General features: G+C 64.7%; 2 protein-coding genes across 7 annotated transcripts; one reads left to right on the top strand and one right to left on the bottom strand.

Moving 5' to 3' along the window:
* Positions 1-1,859: 1,859 nt before the first annotated feature.
* Positions 1,860-17,596, top strand: ZDHHC8 (zinc finger DHHC-type palmitoyltransferase 8). 6 transcript variants are annotated; one of them, XM_057491377.1, is made up of 13 exons: positions 2,777-2,964; positions 4,365-4,550; positions 9,549-9,670; positions 9,820-9,977; positions 10,064-10,236; positions 10,411-10,513; positions 10,883-10,974; positions 11,138-11,279; positions 11,479-11,599; positions 11,672-11,781; positions 12,903-13,903; positions 14,072-14,236; positions 16,603-17,596. In XM_057491377.1, the coding sequence occupies exons 1-13, from the start codon at positions 2,861-2,863 to the stop codon at positions 16,826-16,828; spliced, it is 2,703 nt and encodes a 900-aa protein (XP_057347360.1). In that variant the 5' UTR covers positions 2,777-2,860; the 3' UTR covers positions 16,829-17,596. The 6 variants fall into 6 exon arrangements, with proteins under 6 accessions (XP_057347359.1, XP_057347361.1, XP_057347360.1 ...); XM_057491376.1 differs by lacking the exons at positions 2,777-2,964; positions 4,365-4,550; positions 16,603-17,596 and adding exons at positions 1,860-2,238; positions 14,949-16,075; XM_057491379.1 differs by lacking the exon at positions 4,365-4,550 and having other exon boundaries at positions 2,779-2,964.
* Positions 17,597-17,737: 141 nt separating this feature from the next.
* Positions 17,738-20,258, bottom strand: CCDC188 (coiled-coil domain containing 188). The gene is made up of 9 exons (XM_057491383.1): positions 19,803-20,258; positions 19,540-19,647; positions 19,283-19,387; positions 19,048-19,104; positions 18,899-18,958; positions 18,731-18,795; positions 18,589-18,650; positions 18,355-18,400; positions 17,738-18,274 (listed from the first exon to the last, which is right to left on the bottom strand). The coding sequence occupies exons 1-9, from the start codon at positions 20,256-20,258 to the stop codon at positions 18,088-18,090; spliced, it is 1,146 nt and encodes a 381-aa protein (XP_057347366.1). The 3' UTR covers positions 17,738-18,087.
* Positions 20,259-21,031: the final 773 nt, after the last annotated feature.

The raw sequence follows: 21,031 nt of genomic DNA, 5'->3' as shown, positions 1-21,031 counted from the left end.
ATGCCGTTTGGGGGACTGTCTCGTAGAACAGGTCATCTGTAGACACCCTGAGTAGGAGAGGAGGGTTTTCCATGTGCTGGCAGGCTTTTTAAAGCACGTGGTCACTGTCATGATGATGGCAGTCCTGGGGAGCCTCCAGGGCTCTGAGGACTACAGCTGCCCCACCCTCACCCCCCAGCAGGAGAGAAGCAGGTAAGGACAGGGCCCCAAGGGCCATGTGCACATTTTCCTTGGCTGTTTGCCTTTCACACCTACCAGGGGTGCTGTGCAGTAGCCCACCTCCTGGCTGGGCCCTGTCCTGTCTGACCTGCCCGGGTGCCGGGTGCCGTGTCCTGCTTCAACCTTGTGTCCTTGGTCTCTCCGAGGATGTACCTCCAAAGGAAGCTGTTCTTGTTTTAAAAGCCAAACCAAGGCTTCCTGGCGGCCTTGGGCCTCGGGGCACAGGCCCAGCAGCGCTTGAAGTCATGGGGACCGCAGGGCCTTTCTGCCTAAGGGAACAGTGGCGCTTGCACCCTTGGCCATCCTGATACGTTGGAATTGTGAATCTAAAAGACAGCTGTCGCTTACTTAGCTGTAGGTCTCTGGTTAATGTACTGACACATGTGAAATGGTTGTTCCGAGGGCTTTATCCCTCTCCTGGGAAGGGCAGTCAGAAATCAGAAAACACCCCTTTCAGCCCAGAATGGCTGCTTAACACTGTTTGCTTTGAGCTGCAATACATGATAAATCCCACTTGATGTAAAAACCCCAAGCCAACTTCTTTTCTCCTGGGTAAGATGTGTCTCCTGGAGGGAAACCCTGACGGTGGAGAAGGCCCCTCAGAGTGGCTGGGGGACAGCCATGCCCTGACCAGTGGCTTGTGCTGCAGAAGAGTGACAGTCCCACTAGGATAGGCAGGGATTCCTCCCAGCCCCCAGCCAGAACATTACCATGTGGGCCTCCTGCAGTTCAGCACCAGGGTAAACTAGCCTGAGCTGAGGTGCTAACACGTTGGGAGTGCTGCAGGAAAGGCGATGTGTGGCCTCTGCAGTCCACCGGGCTGCAGGCGGGGCAGGCATGCTGCCCCTCCTGGGATCTTAGCTCCCTGCTGAGAGAACACCTGGGCAGTGGCCTTGCTGTTCACCCCACCCAGGACCCTGCCCAGGCAGTCTGCGGGGGCCTCGCTAAGGACACACAAGCACCCTTCCCTTAATCAGTGTCGGGCACTCAGTCCTCCACCCTTGGCCATCCTGGCACCACCTGCACAGACCTGGGCTTAGACCCGGGAGGAGCCTCTCCTGACAGGCGCTGCAGGGCTGCAGGCCAGGAGCATGGGTGAGGCGTGGTTTAGCTGGACTGTGGTGTCCCTAGCCCACAGAGTCCATTCGTATGCAAGGACTCAGACCTTGGGTCTCCAGGCTACGAGGCCACTGAAGGGCAAGGGCGAGGTGGCTTGGGCAGAGGGAAGGTGTCCTCTCCAGGTCCCTTCTGCTCACTTGTGCCTGGTGTCTCCACTGTCTCAGACCCCTGCCTCCACCGACAGTGCTAGGGTGCCTGATGTTGGGCTTCCTGGAGTGGATTCCCTGCAGGGCAGGGGCTTCAACTTGGGGTGATGTTGGAGAAAGCCTTTGCCATTTGCGCTGTCCAGTGGCTGCATTGACGCTCCCATTTCAGTTCCTTTCTAACTGCTCTCAGCCCGGAGCTGGGTCTGTGGCCCTCACAGGGACCATGTCCTGGCAAGGAGAGCCTCCTGGCCAGGGAGCCCAGGGCCTGTAACAGTGTGAAGTGGCCACTGGGCCGTGGGGTTCCAGCCATAGAGGAGCAGATACCCAGGGCCAGGCATGGTGAGAGGCCCCACCTGGAGAAGGGTTTCAGAGCAGAGGACCCTGATGGCATGTTGAAGGGGACAAAGGTTTGCTGGTCCAGCTTGACCCAGGCCCCAACCTCCCCCGGGCTCTGCGCCTGCTCAGGCAGAGGCCCCTCCCCGCTGCCCAGCCGGCCCCGCCTACCGCGCAGCCAGCCGCGCCCTCAGTCCACCTTAAGCGGCAGCCCCGGTGGGTGGGGTTTCCTGCGGGAGGTGGGCCTGTCCACAGCCCTATCCCGGGCAGGGGCGGCTCCAGGGGACTCCCCCCGGTCGGGTCCTGGGGAAGCGGAGGCGCTTGCTTGCCCCGGGTTTCACACAGACTCCCAGGCCTGCAGCTTGGGCCGGGACGCGGAGGGGCCAACATCCTGTCCTCCGAGGGGCCCCAGGGCCGTGAGGTGGGCAGGGGATAAACTGCAAAGGCTTCCCCTGCAGTGTCACTAACTCCCCAACCCTGTGAATGCCAGGTGGGCTCCAGATGCGGGGTCTGTTCCTATTCCCAAACAGCACAGAGCAGGGGCGTCAGCCCGTGCCCCAGGGACGTGCTCGCTGATGTTTAGGGGCAGGTCTGCGGGCTGGTTGCTGGGGCCCGGTGGGCGAGGCCGGCAGGCGGGCCACGGCTGCGGGGCTGCTGCGGGGCTTCGGCAGCCGTGGGCACCCGTCTGGCTGGGGCTCTCCAGGGACAAGCGGCCCGGCCCGCCGAGGGTCCTGAGTTCCGCGCAGGGGGCCGCAGGCCCTTCCCTGGGCGGGGCCGAGGCTCGGGGTATCCCGACCTGGGCCTGCGGGGACGGCGTGGGGTCCCAGCTCCGCCCGGAGCGTCCCCGCCGCCGCCGATCCACCTTAAGGGGCGCGCTGACATCACGCGCCGCCGCCGCCCGAGGGGTGGGATTTCCTTCGCCGCCGCCGCCGCCGCCGCCGCGGGTCCTGCGCCGCGTCCAGCCCGCCCCGCCCGTCCCGGCTGACCCCGGCCGGCCCCGCCCGCCCGGCCCCAGGGAGGGATGCGGCGGCGCGGCGCCCAGGATGCCCCGCAGCCCCGGGACGCGCCTCAAACCCGCCAAGTACATCCCGGTGGCCACGGCCGCTGCGCTGCTGGTGGGCTCCAGCACCCTGTTCTTCGTGTTCACGTGAGTCACCGCGTCACGGCACGGGCGGCCACCGCCGGCCCGGGAGCAGGGGCCCGGGGGCCGGGGCGGAGGGCTGGGCAGGGCTGGCACCAGCTCTGGGTGAGGTGAGCCCCTCCCGGGGCCGAGGCTGACCACCGTGAGCGTGCCCAGCCTGGGGCACCAGGGACAGGGGAGTCCTGCGTGTGGGGACACTCGTGCCTCCCAGTCACTTCATAAGTGTGTGAGGAGATGGGCCGGGACAGGGGACTGTGCCCTGGCTGTTCAGGGTGTGGCTTCAGCCCTCCACCCTCCCGGGCTGCTCAGGGGACGTGGGCCGACCTGAGCCCCCAGCCCTCCCTGCAGGCTGCTGAGGCTGGCTCTTGGGTCCCCTCCCGGCTGTCCGCCCCGGGCCACGACCAAGTGGTTCCCGCGTAGGTGTGGCCTGGCCCAGCTGCCACGCGCCTGTCCACAGCTGCTGGCGATGCTGGCCTGGCAGTGCTTTCCACCCTCCCTTGACGGCCTTCTCAGGAAGGCCCAGGGTCACAGCTGGAAGCCCCTGGCCAGGCCACAGTCAGGGACACCAGCCATGGTGAGCCTCGGGACCCTAGAGGCAGGGGGCTCTGGGCCTGTGCAGCCTGAGCCGAGACACAGGCTAACAGACCAGAGTGGCATGCTGACACTACTCCCTCCATGGTTGTGGGGGAACCCCCCCAACCAGGGATCCTTTGGGCCCAGGGAAGGGTTGGGGGCTCCAGGCTCCAGCCATGCAGATCTGTGACCACCCCTTCCCAAGTCCCAGGCTGAGACACAGCCCAGACAACCAGAGAAGACTTGCTGGGGAGGCCTGGGGGTGGCCGCAGCCAGCAGGACCTGTGTTCTACGGCAGGCCGGACCCTGAGTGTGATGGGCCTGGGGCAGGGCTAGACAGGAGCCGGCCTGGCCTCCTTTCACCTGAGGAGGAGCAAAGGCTGCAGCTGCATGGGGCGCCTGCGGAGGCAGGAAAGCCCCTTACCTGGAGGTCAGGGACGGGTGGGCTCCGCAGGCTGCTGAGAGAGTGTCTAAAGAAGACCCGTGTGGATGGGCTTCTTTCTGGCTCTGGTGAGCAGGCGAGTGCTTGTCACTCATGCTGTGGGGTGGGAGGAGGGGGGTGGGTGAGCACGGACGCATCCCACCTGCCCTCCCAGCTGGGGCTCTGTCCTGGCCGCAGGGCTGGGACAGGTGGCCTCGCTTCCCAGCAGCCCGGCCTCCACTTGCCAGTCCCTGTTTCTTACTCTCAAAGTGGGTTTCAGGGTTTTTCCTCCTGATTTAGAAGTAATACATGTTCTCTATGGAGGTCTCTATGGAGAAATGCAGGAAAGGAAACTTCAAAAGAAATTGCAGTCAAGCCCACCCCAACAGCCCTCCCTTCTGCTCACCTCCAGGCTGACCTGGGCCCTGCTGGAGGCACTTACAGTGAGGCCAACCAGTGATTTCCAAGGAGGCCGCGTGTCCCTGAGCTTGACCCAGCCTCAGGCTGCAGGCCCTGAGGCTGCCGCGCCCTGCCAAGTGCCAACCCCTCCCTCCGCTCTCCTCACAGCTGGGGGTCTGGGTTCAGGGACACCAGCCCTGTGAGTTGGGGGTCACTTGGGGCACCACAGGCTGTTCCCTGCATCCTGCCCTGGCAGGACCCCTCTGCCGTGTGTCCCTGCAGCAGGATGGGAGGGCAGGGGTGCTGTGCTGGCTGGGGTCCAGGTGCGACCATCTAGCTGAGAGAGTTTTGCCTACTCCCCACCGGACAGGGCTTGTCTGCACCCCAAGGCCATGTTCCCTCGGCTGAATGACTGTTGGGGACCCTGACCTGCCAGGATGGCTGGGTGCCTGAGAAGGGGCTTGGTGGGATAGGCCAGGCCGGGTGATGCCATCCACAGCATCTCTACTCTGGGCAAGCAGGTGCCCTTGGAACTGGCGTCTTGTCACCCTGTTTCTGAGCCCAGCCCACTGCAGACTCAGACATGCACCCGGGAGGGAGCAGCCTGCTCTTGGCGTGCTCCCCACTCTGCCTCAGGGCCCCCAAAGGGTTCTGTCTTTTCTGCCTTTGCCCCTTGGACTTCACTGGACGCAGAGTGGTCCCAGGCCCCTCTGTGCACCCAGTAAACTCACAGGTCGCCTCCTTTGGGGCAGGTCCATGCAGGCAACAGCTCCTTTCGTCACGGGGGCAGGTAGCTGGGGTCCTAGAGGACCAAGAACACCCACCTTGGACCAGCTCACCTACGGGGCTGGGACCAACAGGACATTCAGACATGTCGCCAGGAGAGGCTGGGGTGTGCGAAGGATGCCCAGAGGTGGGGGCATCTTCCTCTGAGGATGGGGAACATGCTCCAGGACAAGTTCCCGGCGGCCCTCCACCAGGAAGTACTCCTGGGTTCCTGGAGCAGCAGTGCCCCCTGGGCCCCAGAAGCCCCTCACACACTGGCTCAGTGCCAGGCCGGGTCAGGTGTTGGGGGGATCCGAGAGCCCCCAGGCCAGGCTTCTGCCCCGTCCCTTCCTCCTCTCAGAGCCACTTGGCAAAATGACAGGGACCCTGTGAACACCAGAAAGCTGGGACTGCTTGCCAAGATACAGATGTCTGGGGCCAGGGGGCTGACTTCTGGGGTGTCATGCATGGTCCCCAGAATGGCCTGAGCCCTTCCCAGGCCACAAGGCCCAGCCTGGGACAGTGGTTGGTGTCGCTCAGGCCCAGGCCAGCCCTGGTGGGCAATGCTGCTGGCAGGGGCTGTGTGGGGGCTGCATGGGTGGGGGACCTTGATGTGAGTCCCCTACCAGGGCTTGCTGCATGTGGTCTTGCAGACACCTGAACAAATGAGAAAAATGAGGTTCAGGGGGCCAGGGGCACCGCAGGCCACGCGAGCCTCAATGCTGGTGTGGCCCCGTCACAGTGCAGATTTCCAGATGCAACCCCATTGCCACACAGGCGCTTTCCCTCTGGTCCCGGCATCTCCCTCAGATGGTTGGGTGCACGTGGCCAGAGGCCCAGCCTGGCCTGGCCAGGTCAGAGTGGCCACCGACCCTCTGGCCCCAGCTGTCCTGTGCACGAGCGTCACTCCCAGATGCAGGCAGTGTTAATGAAGAACCCGATGGAAATGAAAAGGTCTGAGTTAAAAGTTTCCGTCCCACATTTAGCTGTGGCGCTCGCTCTCCCTGCAGAATCCCCCAGCTCCCCTGGGGGGCGGCGTCTCCTGCTGGCCTAGGAGGCGCTTAGGGCCTCGACCGGGGTGAGGCCCACAGCAGTGGCCTGTGTCCCTGGATCCCTGAGTCGGGGCCTGGAGGGGGCAGTGTTGGCCAGGTCTTCCCTGAGGGCTCAGAGCCTCAGAGCTGGGCAGCCCCCTCACTGTCCTGGCCTTGCAGCGTGGCTGCAGCCTGCAGGGAGTGGCTGATCCCTGCCTTAAAGGACAAGCCTGGAGTGCACGGTCCCCTGGGCAGATGTGGGGTGTCACCCCTGAGGCAGAGGCCCTCCTGGAGCCTAGGACACTGCCTGCCAGGCCCTGCCCCCAGGAGCAAGGGAAATCCAGGGAGGTGAAGGCCAGGGCCGGTGGGAGGAGCCGCGTGTCTGCCTCCAAGTGTGTTCACGTGTGGCTGTGTTTGTGTATGAGTGAGGGTTTAGGGATGCCTCTGTGTGTGCACAAGTGTGCCTGTCTGTACACATGAGTGTTCATGCATGCGTGTGCCTTGTCTACACATCCTGTGTGCATGCACACATGCCTTTTATGTGTGGTTGTGTGCATGCTTTGCAGTGTGCATATTCACATCCATGTCTTAGAGCATGGTTGTGTATCTGTATCTGCACTGCACACGTGTGCATGTGTTTTGCACCTTCACATGGGTGCACATGTGTTTGCATGGGCCTGCATGTGCTCTGTCCTCTTTTTCCCCACTTAGCCGATTCCGAGGTGTCTGAGTTCTGGGTCCTGGGGGCACTGGCCAGTGAGCCAGTCCTGTTATGCATGACCCAGGTCTGGGCCCCCCTTACAGCATGGCCTGGGTGAATGCCACTGGGGGACAAGGGGGGACAGGAATGCATGGCAGTGCCTATTCCTGGGCCTGAATAAGCCCGGGGAGCTTTGGGCAGCTGAACATGGTGGGCAAAGGGGGCAGTGGTTTAGGTCCCAATCAGAGAACCTGTACCCCCTCCAAGCCTGCCCTGCATTGGCTAAGGTTCCACCCTACCCTCTCTGGGAGCGCCCACTAGATAGAGGCCACCCAGCACCTCAGTGTAAGTGTGGCCCCATCATAGCACACATTTCCAAACATGGCCCCAGTGCCACACAGGGGCTGTCTCCCTAGTCCCTGGCCTCTCACTCGGGGCCACTGTGCAGCCCGTGCAGTCTGAGGGGAGGTCACTGAACTCAGGAACGACAAAGCAGTACAGGCTGCCTGAAGAGGTGGGAGCTCTGATCTGTGTGGGGTGGGGACTGCCCGTGGGGCTCAGTCCCCGGCTGCCCGCATAATGGTTTGGACCCCAGCTCAGCTGTGGTCTTGCCTCGCATCCTTGGGCAGGCAACAAGCCCTTTTTTGTCTGTAAAATGGGGAGGATGGAGGTTGCACCTTCACCGAGGCTGTAAGACCGGAGTATGTGGTCCGCCGCACAGAGCAGGTGGGCAGCGGGCTGTCAGTGTCCACTGGCCAAACCAAGTCAGCAGTGGCAGACAGGGCCCTAGCTCTTACCCCTAGTGCATCCTTCCCCCACGGCCACCCACGTGCTGCACAGCTGCCTGCCCCAGCCAGCCCAAGTGCACCCTGGGACTCTGGCCCCTTCAGTTCCTGGAGAAGACTGTCACCGCTGGCCTACACACAGAGCCACACGCTTGCTTTAATGCCCTCTTGTCACCATCTTGAAATTCTTAATTTTTAACAAGGAGCCCACATTTTCCTTGTACACAGAAGGCGCTGTGGGAAGCTAGCTGGCCCAGCCTGAGTGGGGTCCACAGTGCCCCACCTCTCCCTGGTTCCAGGACATGCCTGGCTCTCTTGAGGGGTGGCTGCCACCTGCCTGGAGGGCTTGTCACCACTGGCGTTGGGGCCTGTGCCCCACCAAAGACCGCCTGGCTGGGCAGACCACGTCTCGGGCCTAGGTCGCCTTTCTGGGTGGGGTTGGATCTCCGGCCACAAACGTACATCGAGAACTGTATCCCAGGGGCAGCACACTAGGATAGGGTGCGGGGAAGGTGTCCGCTGATGGGTGCTCCAGGCCACCTGGGGCTGCAGAGAGAACCTGTGTCCTCAGCAGGGTATCCGCCTCCATGGTGGGTCCTGGAGAAGAGGAGGGGGTAAACTGTGGCTCCCAAGCCACTGAGCATGCTGCCGTGGGAAGCAGAATCTTTAAATAGCCTCTTGCTTTCCACTAAAAATAGCGAAGTTCTGCTGCCATGGAGGTGGTTGCTGGGGTGGCGGGGCTGGCTCCTGGCCACATAGGCGTAGGTGTGCCAGCGTGTGCCAGGGCCGCGGGCACTGCTACCCTGCAGGCAGCTGCGGTGCCCTGTCATGTCAGGGCTGCTGTGGGGGTTCCCCGCTGGCCCCCCACTAGGCAGAGGGCCTAGGCACGGGGAGGAGAGCAAATCCCTGGGTTCCCCTTGCTTGGCATGACCAGGGGCCATGGGAGAGAGGCCAGAGGGGCCCCGTGGGAGCCAGCTGGATGCCTCAGAGACCCACTGCAGGGACCCAGGCCATGTGCCCACGACTGGCAAGGGTCCAGAGAGGCTCTCCGGTGAGCTCCCAAGAGGCTGGCAGAGAGTGCCCCTCAGAGAGGTGTGCATGACCCTCACCAGGTGCCAGGAGTCTTGGAAGGCTTCCTGGAAGAGGAGGCAGGGAGACAACCGTCGAGAGGTGGTGAGAGGTGATGGAGGGGTAGCACACGCCATGCTTCTCTGTGTCTCCAAGTGCTCCACGCCATTCTGTGAAGAGGAAGGGGACAAACTAAAAAGAAGGGGGTATGGGGCAGGGCCGGGCCCAGTGGGCCACACCTTGGGACCGTGCCCCTCAGGAGAAGCAGGGTGACATGATGCCATGCGCTTACTGGCCGGGCACTGGGGCTCCCTGCAGCCCAGAATCTTCCTGGAGCAAGGGCTCCACCAGGCTGGGGACAGGTCTGGGTTCCAGGATGGGCTGGCCCAAGCTTCCTGGGGAGTCACTGTCCTGTGTCGGGCACATGGGCAGAGTGGCTGCTCTCCTGTTCCTGCCCTGGGCTCCCAGGCCTGCCTGTACCTCTCCCAAGGCAGGGAAGCCTGGGAGGGCGCTGGGCTGGGTGGACGCTGGGCTGGGTGGAAGGCCACGGCTCCTCTCCTTCCTGAACGGTGTGACCCTGGGCCTATGGGCCTCTCTGAGCCTCCGTGTCCTCAGCTGGGAGCTGAGTTCCAATCTGGGAGCTTGCCGGGGTGCCCAGGCGCTGTGCGCAGAGGAGCAGCAGGCCCACGACGGCAGGGCCTCCCTGACTGCCTCACTGAGCGCAGATGGGGGCTGCCGAGGCCCAGCCTGCACATCCGCGGCCACACCCAACTCCTCTGTCGCCACACCCCTCCCCGGCCCTGCCTGCCACGGCCCCAGATCCAGCCCTGTCCTGCTGTCTGATGCAGGTGCCCATGGCTGACGCGAGCTGTGTCCCCGGCCGTCCCTGTCTACAATGGCATCATCTTCCTCTTCGTCCTGGCCAACTTCAGCATGGCCACCTTCATGGACCCTGGCGTCTTCCCCCGAGGTAGGGCCCCGCGCTGAGGCATCCCTGCCGAGTGGCTGACGCAGGAGAGCTGTGGCTGGGCGTCCCAGGGGCTGGGCTGGCAGGCACTGGGGAGGGAAGTCCTCCCAGGGAGGTCACTTTCCTGCGCCCTCTCTGGCCTTGACCCACAGCGGATGAGGACGAGGACAAGGAGGATGACTTCCGGGCGCCGCTGTACAAGAATGTGGATGTGCGGGGCATCCAGGTCCGCATGAAGTGGTGCGCCACCTGCCACTTCTACCGCCCTCCGCGCTGCTCCCACTGCAGTGTCTGCGACAGCTGCGTCGAGGTGACTGCCCTGCGCCGCGCGCACCCCCGCCCACCCGTGCCCCTGCCTCTGGCCCACGCGTGCCCTGATGCCCTGCCCTCGCCCAGGACTTTGACCACCACTGTCCATGGGTCAACAACTGCATCGGGCGGCGCAACTACCGTTACTTCTTCCTGTTCCTGCTGTCGCTCAGCGCGCACATGGTGGGCGTCGTCGCCTTCGGCCTGGTCTATGTGCTGAACCACGCCGAGGGGCTGGGAGCCACCCACACCACCGTCACGTATCCTTGGCCCGACCACAGAGGCGGCGTGGGCTGGGGCATGTCGCCCCAGGAAACCGCGGCCCAGGACTCCCTGGGGCTGGGGTGCCATGCCTGGGCGGGCAGTGGCGGTGTAGTTTGTCCATAGGCACCTCTCTGTGTCTTCACCCATGGCCGTTGGCCTTAACGGGCCAGAATGGCTGTCATGGGTGTGGCCGGCCTCTTCTTCATCCCTGTCATCGGCCTTACTGGCTTCCACGTGGTGCTGGTCACGCGAGGGCGCACCACCAACGAGCAGGTGCCGACCCTGGGGGTGCCGCAGGGTGGAGGGGCCGGGAGGTCTCCAATGGGCCAAGAGGGCCAGCACTGACATGCTGTGTAGGTCAGTGGGGGGAAGCTCTGGCTCCAGAAGCCCCGGGGGGAGCTTGGGGCGTGGGACTGTCCCCCTGCCCATTCCCGCCTGTGGACCCTGCAGCCACCATGACTAAGGGCCCGGAGGCTCCACAGCGCCCTGCAGGGAGAGGCTGGGCTGAGCTGAGTGGGGGGCTCCCCTGGGCTGACCCTGCCTAACACACTCCGAAGGACCCCAGCTGTCCCTGCTTGTCCCCTGCCCACCTTGGTCTGGACCTGGGATGGCCAGGCTGGCTGAGAGGTCCCGTGTCCACAGGTGACAGGGAAATTCCGTGGGGGAGTGAACCCCTTCACCCGCGGCTGCTATGGGAACGTCGAACACGTGCTGTGCAGCCCTCTGGCACCCCGGTAAGGCCTGGGTGGGGTATTGAGGGTCCTCTGCAGGGTTTGGGGTGGGCAGCCATGGACCTGTGGCCTGGCCTACTTCTGCGCTGGCAGGTGGGGCTGCCCTGCCCCTGGCGAGAGTTCAGGCCAGGTCCCCTGGCTGCTGAGCCGTCCGCCCCCGGTGCAGGTATGTGGTGGAGCCGCCCCAGCTGCCGCTTGCAGCTCGCCTGAAACCGCCCTTCCTTCGGCCAGAGCTCCTGGGGCGAGCCGCACCCTTGAAGGTCAAGCTTAGTGACAACGGGCTAAAGGCTGGCCTGGGCCGCAGTAAGGTGGGTGCCCTGGGGTGGGCTAGGGGGTGGGGTGGAAGGCAGGCCCTGGAGGCGGGAAGCAGACATGTTGGGGGGGCCTTGAAGTGGAAGGGTGGAGTCGGGCAGATTTTGAGGAAAGGTCAAAGTCCCACGGCCCAAGAGTCCCCAAGCCCTGCTCCTGGCCCACACCCTGCCCGCCACTGACCGTGCCCCTTCCCAGTCCAAGGGCAGCCTGGACCACCTGGACGAGAAGCCGCTGGACCTGGGGCCCCCGCTGCCCTCCAAGGTGGAGGTGGGCACGTTTGGCAGCAACCTGCAGACCCCACGCCCAGGCAGTGCTGGTGAGGTGCGGGTGGCCAAACAGAGGGAGGGGCATGGACTGAGCCCAGCCTGACCATGGTCCATCTCCCCAGAGAGTGCCCTGAAGGTGCAGAGGACCAGCCCCCCAACACCCGCCATGTACAAATTCCGGCCTGCCTTCCCCATGGGTCCTAAGGCGCCCTTCTGTGGGCCCAGCGAGCAGGTGAGGAGGCCAGGCCCTACCCGGGGGGCCCTGTGCCCAGAGGCCCTGTCCCTGGGGACCCACCCTGGGGAGGACTGCCTGGAGGCTGCTACCTGGGCCACAGAGAGCCCTGCGGGTGTCATTTGGACCCCACCCTGCTGGCGTCCCAGCCCAGAGAGGGGAGGGACAGGCACAGGCCGTCCCAGCTGCCCCTCCCAGCCAGCACTGCCCCCTGGCCCCGTAGGCAGCTGCCCCCGGGAGCAGGATGCCTGGAATTCCACCATCAGTCGCTCTCTAAGGCCCATGGGAAGTTTTCAAAAGGAACTGAGTTGTTTGAGAAAGCACCTTTATTTTCCCCGAGTTGTATAACGTTCTATATTCAGTGTGGAGCAGCCGTCAGCCACCCACCTTCACAGCCACGCGGGGGACAGGCCTGCAGCTGGGCTGGTGCACCCAGTGTTAGGCCCCGTCCCTTCCATCAGTGTCCTGCTTGACCCTGCCTCCCAGTGCCTGTCGGGCCAGGCACCAGGCTGGGTCTGGGCCTCCCTGGGTGGCGTGTGGTGGCCCTGCCCCCAGGGTGAGCATTTGCCAGGCGTCCTTGGGAAGGAGGGCACATCAGGCACCCTCACTGGCATTGCCTCCTTTCTGGGACTGTTCTGGACCCCACGGAGGATTCTGACTGGTTGACCGAGTGCCCCAAGACCCCATCTGTCTTCATGCATACCCCCTCAGGTCTTGAGGTCCTACAGCCTGTTGTCCCCAGCCCGAGCTCTCCTCACCGGGCTGGTGGGCTCCGGGGGCACTGCTCTGTCTGGCTGCGGCAGCCCACCCCTCAGGAGAGGGCCCTGGGCGGTTGGGTGGTGACTCCGTCTCCCTGAGGTCTAGCTCCCAAAGCTCCAGCTCCCTCCCATCCTCCAGGGCACGACTGAGCAAGGCCAGCACGCACAGCCTCCCCCCAGGAAGAAGTGGGGCAAGGAAGAGGGGGTCAGGGGGTAGAAAGCCTCTGGGGACAGCTTGTTGATTACCCCGTCACCACCTCTAATGTCACCAGGCTTGTAGCCCCCATGTGGGCACAGAGCACCGGGTGGCTGGGCAGGGCATGGCGAGGCAGCAGCTTAGACATGTGCCCTTTCTCCCCACAGGTCCCAGGCCCTGACTCCCTGACACTTGGGGAAGACAGCGTCCACGGCCTGGACTTCACCTCGGAGCCCCACCTGGACCTGTCCGACTACCCACCCGGCGGCCTGCACACGGCCTACCCGCCATCCCCCCAGCTCAGCATGGCCGACACCTTCTCGGGCGCCTTGCGCTCCCTGAGCCTCAAGGCGGCGGGCCGGCGGGGCAGGGACCACGTGGCCCTGCAGCCCCTGCGCTCTGAGGGTGGGCCCCCCACGCCCCACCATGGCATCTTTGCCCCCCACGCACTGCCCAACCGCAACGGCAGCCTGTCCTATGACAGTCTGCTTAACCCCGGCTCACCCGGGGGCCACGCATGTCCAGCCCACCCGCCGGCTGGCATGGCCAGCTACCGCTCACCCTACCTGCACCCAGGGTCTGTGGGTGACCCGCCACGGCCCCCGCCCCGCAGCTTCAGCCCCGTGCTGGGGTCCCGGCCGCGGGAGCCCTCACCTGTGCGCTACGACAACCTGTCCAGGACCATCATGGCGTCCATCCAGGAGCGCAAGGACCGGGAAGAGCGCGAGCGGCTGCTTCGCTCGCAGGCGGACTCGCTCTTCGGCGACTCCGGTGTCTACGACACCCCGAGCTCCTATAGCCTGCAGCAGGCCAGCGTGCTGGCCGAGGGTCCCCGCGGCCCCCTGCTGCGCTGTGGCTCCAGAGACGACCTGGTGACTGGGCCTGGCTTTGGCGGCGCGCGAAACCCTGCCCTGCAGACATCGCTGTCCTCGCTGTCCAGCGCCGTGAGCCGGGCGCCGCGGACCTCATCCTCGTCCCTGCAGGCCGACCTTTCCAACAGCAACGCCCCGGCGCCCCGGCCCAGCAGTGGCTCGCACAGGTCGCCCGCCCACCAGGGCCTGCCCTCCCCACCTGGCACTCCCTGTTCGCCCTCCTACCCGGGCCCCAAAGCCGTCGCCTTCGTCCACACAGACCTCCCCGAGTCGCCACCCTCGCTGGCTGTGCAGAGGTGGGTGCCAGGGGCGCAGGGGCCTTCCCAGCACTGGGCAGGTGTCCAGCCACCCCAGGGGCCTGTGGCTCCTACGGGGGTGGCCCGGCTCCAAGGAGGCCCTGGCTCTTCCCGGGACGGAGAGGGAGGATTTGCATCTTGAGCCCAGCCCCGCCCGTTCTCCCCCAGCCTATGCAGACCCAGGGCTTCTTCCTCTGGAGATGGTGGCACTGACCCTGTGCAGGAGAATGAGTCTGGCGGACACAACCCTGCAGCAAACATACCTTGGGTGCCAGGGCCCTGGTCCAGGTTGGGGCGCACAGGCCCAGGCAGCACACGTTTCCCTGCTCAGAGGTGGGGAAATAGAGGCCCCGGCCAGGCAGGCTCTGCCCTGGGCCCCAGGGGTGTAACTGAGGGTGCCTGCCGCTGGCTACTCTCGGGGTCAGGTCCATGTTCAGGAGCTGAGCACCTGCTGTGTGCCAGGCCCCACCTGGGCTCATGGGCATCTTCAGGGAGTCACCCTGGCCACCTGAGCACAGGCTCAGCCAGTGAGCTCCCTGCTGTGGGTGTAACGGGCAGGGTGGGTGGCAGCAGCAGCAGGAGGGAGGGGCTCCCTGCCTCATGGGTGTTTGCACAGCAACGTAGGAAATGCTGTTGGGCAGGCGGGCAAGTGGGCAGGCCCTTGTTTCCCAGCAGGGATCAGGGAAGGGGCCACACTGTCCGTCACCACTGGGCCCGAGCTTGGGGCATCAGGACAGGGCGGGGCCTGGGGCTCAGCCAGTGTGCAGGTGGCCTATGTGCTCCCAAGGGCTGTGCTAGTGGGAGCTCTCAGGTTCCTGGGCGGTGATGGCCATTCCGATGTCTGTCTGTCTGTCCTGTGACAGCACGCCCTCCCCGCAGGCTCCGCACCCCACCCGTTTTCTGGGTGAGACCTCAGAGTTCAGAGGCAGGATGGGCTTGTCTAGTGTGCGCCGTCTGTGCCGTCTGCTGTTGCCCCTGCTGGCCACTGTCTGCACCAGGCCTGTGTTCACCGTGTGTGTGCCTGTGTGTCCTTGTTTTGCTCCAGGGACCGCCCTCAGCTGAAGACCCCCCCACGTAAGCTTAACGGGCAGTCCCCAGGCCTGGGCCCCCTGGGGCCCTCCGCCAGCCCCGCCCGGCACACGCTGGTTAAGAAGGTGTCCGGCGTGGGCGGAACCACGTACGAGATCTCAGTGTGAGAACTGGCTGCCACCCATCCACCGAGGCACCACAGGGACCAGGACACCCCCGGCTGCCCCCACTCCCGCCTTCTGTGCCTGGGAGAGGCGGCGGCCCAGGCCTGGTGTGGACATATCAGCAGGAGAGAAGCACGCCTCCACGGGCCCGTCCCTTGTCTTCCACCCGCCCGTCCACCCACCCGTCTGCTCTCCGGGGTGCAGCTGGGCTGAGGGCTGCGGGGCTGCAGGCTCTGTGTCAGAGCCCCTGCTCCCATGGGTGGGGCGGCGACGGCTGGTGCGCCTGCACATGGCTCCTGTGCTGCCCACGGTTGTCACAGGCCAGTCCCCTCCCCTTCAGACGGGTCACTGTGGCTGAGACGGGACAGAGACCTAGGCCCTGGGCATAGGATGCAGGGCCCCCCCACCCAGCTGCTCCGAACCCGTTGCCTTTCAGGGACCCTCCCGAAGCTTGTAGCTTGGCAAGTCTGACTCCTCTGCAGGGAGTCCAGCCCCGACCCACAGGCACCCAGCTCTGGGGTTGCTGGGTTCTGACAGACAGGTGGACGGATGGACAGCCAGCTGTGGGTGGGGTCCCAGCTCCGTGTGTCCCCGTGTCTGTGCACTGAGCTGCCACCGTGTCCATGTGTTAATGCTCGGGTTCCCGCCGCCCCACTGCTGGGAGACTCGCTTTCATTGAAGCCTTAACCTCTGCTTTATGCCCTTGTGGGAGGCGTTGGGAGCAGGCGGGAGCAGGCACGGCTGCTGCTGCCGCGGGGGGACCCATGAGGCCAGGGGTCCCCTCCCGGCCAAGCTGCGGATTCCCACCCCACGGCACACGAAGCCCAGGCTGCGGGCGCCTCGGCACTGGGGAGGGCTGCAGGTGCGCGTGGGCCAGGGACCCGAGTAAGCACATGCCAGTGTCTGCTTGCATTGTGTGTTTTATGTTTTTATATCTACATCTATATATCTATAATTTTATTAAAAAAAGAAAAAGTCATTTTGATCCTTTCCTTGAGCAAGGCCAGGGCTGTTGTTGCCCCTTGGGGGCTCCGGGGGAAGCACCAGAATGGGTCAAGTTCTGGGAGGGGTGGTGGCCGAGGAATGAAAGGAGTCAGATGTTGTGTGTGGGCATTTCCGCTGACGTACGCCGAGGCAGAGGCCTCGAGATGGGGGCTGGCTGATGGGTCTTTGGCTGACAAGCATGACCATCCCTGGCAGTAACAGGGCATTTGGAGAAAGGTTGGGGCTGCAGCAACTCCAGGGGTCCCCCTAGGACCCCAACGGCTTAGGGGAGGTAGAAAGGGGGTGCCTGCAGGACCCTACTGGATCTCAGCTAAGTGTCAGGGGTGGAGGCAGTGGGAATCCACAGCTTTTCAGGGTTGAGACAGCGGGGCAGAGACTGGGGCCCAGGGCAGAGCTGCCCCAGCGTGGGAGGCGAGGAGGGCCGCAGCCCCCGCACTGAGCAGTTGAGTGCACGCTGACCTCCGCCTTTCTGCTTCTCTCTCGGGACGCTGCGGCCCGCAGGGGGCAGATCGGCACCTGCAGCCGTGGATGGGGGTGGCGTGGCCAGCCCTGGGCACCCCCGGGCCTACACCTGTGCCACCTTGGCCTTCCTGAGGACCGCCCACCGCTGCAGGCCCCCCAGAGCCCAGCCACCAGGATGCCGTCCCGCGGGGCTGTGTGCCGCCTGCACTCGGCCGCCTCCAGCCTTTTCACCGGGCTCTCAGGGCCCGAGCGGGACACGCAGTAGGCAGCTCCGGGGCCCAGGACTCCAGGGCCCGGTACAGCCCAGCCAGGAGGATGGCCCAGGAGGCCAGGCTGCCACAGACCCTGGGGTGCAGGCTGGGGGCCTCTGTCCACCAGCCACACCTTGACTGATGCTTAGCCCACCAAGCCCGTGACCCTGTGTCCACCCACCTCAGGAAGTCCCCACCTGCTGCTGGAAGCCCAACACCCCTGGCAGGGGCCTCAGAGCTGCTGGACCCAGCACTGCTTTCCTGGGGTGTCACACCATCACCCCGACCTCCCTGCCTGACCAAGCACTTTAGCCACCTCTTCCTCCCCAGGGGGCCCGGGCCCAGGCCTCTGTGGGTTGGGCTGGGTGGGGGACTCAGGTTGTCCCTGCAGGTCACTGCACTCCCCCCAACCTCCCCCACCCAGCACACAGATGCCTTAACTTCCTGGAGCCACCAGCCTGGTGAGCCATCCAGGCCCTTCCGGGTTGGGAGGCGGCCCCATGGATGGCTCTGCCTGGCCCTGCTGGCACTCTTCACTTCTCCCCCAAATGTGGCACCTAGGGGAGCTCAGAGGGCCCCACCGCCACAGTCCTGCAGACCCCAGCCAGCTGGGCCTGCACACCCCTGGCGCAGGGGGCCCAGCCAGCCCCTTTCTTTCCCAGGCAGCAGCTCTCTATCTACCACTTGGGATTGAACAAGCCACAGTTATTGTCTACTGTTCTAAAAGGTATTCCCCCACCCTAACTGAATGCCCTAAATAAAATCTTTGGTGTTTACCTCCATGGCTCTGTCCACCAACATGGTTCCCCTGTCCTCCCAGCCTCGGGGCAGTGCCAGGAGGCTGGACTGGACAGGGACCTGGGCTTGGGAAGGGGGCAGGAGTGGGGCGTATGGGGTGGGTGGTGGCCAGGCAGGCATGGGGAGGGTGGGGTGGTTGGCCACACAGGGACAGGTGGTTGTGTGACGGCTGTGAGGTCAGTGGGTCAGCCACTCAGGGCTGAGGACCTGACCCCTGAGGCCCACCAGCTGGCCCTGAAGACTCCTGTCCCACTGTTTCCATGGAAATGAGCTCACGCACTGTTGTATCACGACTATATGTCCAACTTCAGGCCCAGCCCTCAGGACAGAACTCCCATCCCCCACCCCTTCTCTGCAGCTCCCGGTGGGGACGGTGTGTGGCAGTGTGGTGAGCAGGGGCTGGCGTGGCAGCTGGGCACCCAGAGCAGTGCTGGCTGCCTGGCCTCCTCCTCTCTGGGGCTGCTGGGCCTCGGGCCTAGAAGGGTAGGAAGTCATCCACCTCGAGGCGCAGGAACGGACCCAGCAGAGCCCGGAGCTTCCAGACTGTGGCGCGACTCAGCAGGGGGGGCACCAGGCCCTCGAAGGACGCAGGGTCTACCGTGTACACATAGGCAGCAGTGCAGGCCAGCAGGGTGCCCAGCAGCAGCCTCAGGGCCAGCAGCCTGTGGGCAGTGGTGGTCAGGGGTGGTCAGGTGACAGTCCCGGGGGTCTGGGCTCTGCCCACTCTCATGTAGCCACCTACCAGAGCTGGCCTGTGAGACCCTCGGAGCATCCCAGCTGCGGCCATGCTTTCTGTGGAGAGGGGATGGTCAGAGCCTGTGGGGGGCAGGGGCCCTGCAGCCACTCTCTGGGATGACTGGTCACCTGCCCCTGGGGGGCTCTGGCCCCAGGAACCTCCTACACGGAAGCCCACCTCTCCTCCCCGAGTGGGGCCTCGGAGGTAGGGCTACCTGGAGACGAGGCTGGGCGAGGGGGCTCCCCCCCATGCATGCCATCTGTTGTTCCTTCCTGGCCTGGGTGCGGCACCGGGCGCGATCCCTGGTGGAGGCAGAAATCAGGGCCAAGTGCTCCCCTGCCCAGCCTGGCACCACCCCCAGGTGCCTGACCCCACACGTTACCCCAGGATCTCCAGCTGAATGTCCTCCACTTGGTCCAGCGCTCCCCGGATGTCCTTTTTGAGGTTCTGGGGGGTAGAGGAGATAAAAGGGGTCCTCCGCCCCTGGCCACCCTCCTCCCTTCCCTGGCCTACCCCCCTCATCCCCTGGGCTCTCCCTTCACGGACCTACCAGGAGCCCAGCAGCCTGGCTGTTCAGGGCCATGTGCACCTCGGCCACACCGTCCCACACCTGGTGGGAGAGGGACACTGGGTCATGCCTCAGGAGCAAGACCCACGGAGGCACCCACGCCCCCGCCCCCACCCTGGCCAGAAGGGCACCTTGGTGATGGCCATCTTCTTCCTTTCAAAGGATAGTCGGATCTGCTGCAGCTCATTCTGTGGGGTGGCACGGAGTGGGCTCAGGAAGGGCAGTAGTGCTCGCCCACCATCCTCCAGCCACGGGGCCGGCAGCAGGAGGGACCTGTCCTCCCCCAGCCCAATCCGGGGGCCCACCTGGGCGGCTGCATGGAGGAGCACGCCCCCATGCCCAACGCTGCCCAGCCCCGGGGCCCACCTGGGACTGCTGCACGAAAGACTCCTCCCCGCGGCACAACCCGTGCTGCAGCACCTGCAAGGGAGCTCTCTCCTCTGGGGGCCGGGCGCTGGTCTGCCCAGGGTGCTGCACAAGAGCCTCAGGGTTAGCCCCCAGGCCAGGACCACGTCTGTGGTCACAGCTGCTGGGGAGCGGGAAGGGCGGGCGGTGCTGCTGTCTCTGGTTCCGTGCGACAGCAGCCCTGGGCCTTTGGGGCCTGACTTCTGCCGGACGCTTACCCCGGCCAGAGCGCGGCGGCTCGAGTGCTCCCGGCAGAGGGGCAGGAACTGCTGCCCGGGCCCCAGGAGCGTCCCCAGCTGCTCCCGCAGGGCCTGGTTCTGCCTTTTCTGGGGGATGGAGGGCACAGAGTTGGAACTGCCCATCACAGCTGCTTTTCAGGCAGGAATCAGGCATCAGAGGCTGGGGCCAGGGCCAGGCTAAAGCCCGTGGCACAGCCCAGAGCACGGACGGGCTCCGCAGCCTTGCTGGGCGCCTCACTCACCAGATTCCGGTTCTCCTGCTCCAGCTGGAGAAAGGACTGCTCTGTGATCCCCAGGGGCAGCCTCTGGAACTGGGGGACGGCTGTCCTGGGAGAGGCTGGGGTCCCAGGCCCCTGCGCCTGGGGTGGGCGGGGGCAGGGGCAGGGTCTGGGCCCGGACCCCGAGCTGGGGCCTGCCCCTGGCCTGGGTGCTGCCTGCCCACATCCTGCGCCCACAGGCTCTCTCCGTCTCTGTTGCTGCGTGTCTCCCTCTTCATTTTCAGTAAAGCTACAGGGCCCCTCACCCTCTACCTTGAGCTCTCTGACTGCTGCCCCTGGGGCTGGGAAGGGCCTGATAGACTCCACTGCGTGAGTGGAGCAGAGGGGCACCAGGCAGGGTGAATCCAGGCATCCTCCGCGGCTGCTTGAAGCTGGGGGGTGGGAGTGACCACAGGGGCCCAGGGCTTTTGGCCCCTCCATTCCTCCCTGTGACCCCTTCCTGACCCAGGTCCAGGCTCTAGCTTGGCCCAACCTGCCCCCCTCTTACTGAAGGCCCCCCAGGCCCACCCCGGGGTACCTGTCACAAAGGTCTGGGCCCAGCCAGGGAGGTCACAATGGGCTAAGGAGGCGGCCAGAGTAGGGCTGGCAGGGCCCCACCCACCACATCCCTACACCCTCACGTGCTCACCTCTGCACCCACCTGCCACCTGACCTGCCTTAGCTATTTTTAATGTAAAATGGATAATGCAGACGCACGGTAGAAGTAAAATTAGATAGCAGAGGAGCAAAGGTGTCTGTGCGTCCGTCCCCGCCTCCCGTTCCAGTCCCCCTGACCTCCCACGAGCCAGGTCATCCAAGTCCCCCAGGGCCAGCGGCACGCCCTGCACCATGCATCAGGCCCTCTCCACACAGAACAGCTCTTCCCACAACCCACCTTTGTTACCTAACATATCTCTGAGGGCTTTTTTTAAGTTATTAATTGAACATTTAATGGTGCTGTAGGGCCGCTTGTTATCCTTTTATAGGTGGGGAGACTGAGGCGTGAAGACATTTAGTTACTTGCCCAGGGCTGCACCACAGGCAGGGATGGGCTGGACCCCAGCAGGCTCTTTACCAGCCAGGGGATTTCTAACGACTGCAGAGCCTACATCCAATGGTGGAGCCAGACTGAGGTCCCTGATTCGTTTCTCCTCCCTTCTTTCCAGTGTTCCCTCTCGCGGGCTGTCCTGAGACCCCCCCTGCTCCTGGAGTCT

The sequence above is a fragment of the Manis pentadactyla genome, chromosome 14 (genome assembly GCF_030020395.1).
Source record: "Manis pentadactyla isolate mManPen7 chromosome 14, mManPen7.hap1, whole genome shotgun sequence".
Classification (NCBI taxonomy): Eukaryota; Metazoa; Chordata; class Mammalia; order Pholidota; family Manidae; genus Manis; species Manis pentadactyla.
Note: the sequence above shows the minus strand (reverse complement) of the source record. Positions and strands in the feature narration are given on the sequence as shown.

Coding starts and splice junctions, on each gene's coding strand:
- ZDHHC8 (XM_057491377.1), top strand. CDS start 2,861: ATGCCCCGCAGCCCCGGGACGCGCCTCAAACCCGCCAAGTACATCCCG. Junction 2,965..4,364: donor ACCCTGTTCTTCGTGTTCAC/GTGAGTCACCGC, acceptor GCTCACCTCCAG/GCTGACCTGGGCCCTGCTGG. Junction 4,551..9,548: donor GGTTCAGGGACACCAGCCCT/GTGAGTTGGGGG, acceptor TGTCTGATGCAG/GTGCCCATGGCTGACGCGAG.
- CCDC188 (XM_057491383.1), bottom strand. CDS start 20,258: ATGGAGGGGCCAAAAGCCCTGGGCCCCTGTGGTCACTCCCACCCCCCA. Junction 19,388..19,539: donor GCCGCCGCGCTCTGGCCGGG/GTAAGCGTCCGG, acceptor GCTCTTGTGCAG/CACCCTGGGCAGACCAGCGC. Junction 18,796..18,898: donor GCCAGGCTGCTGGGCTCCTG/GTAGGTCCGTGA, acceptor TCTACCCCCCAG/AACCTCAAAAAGGACATCCG.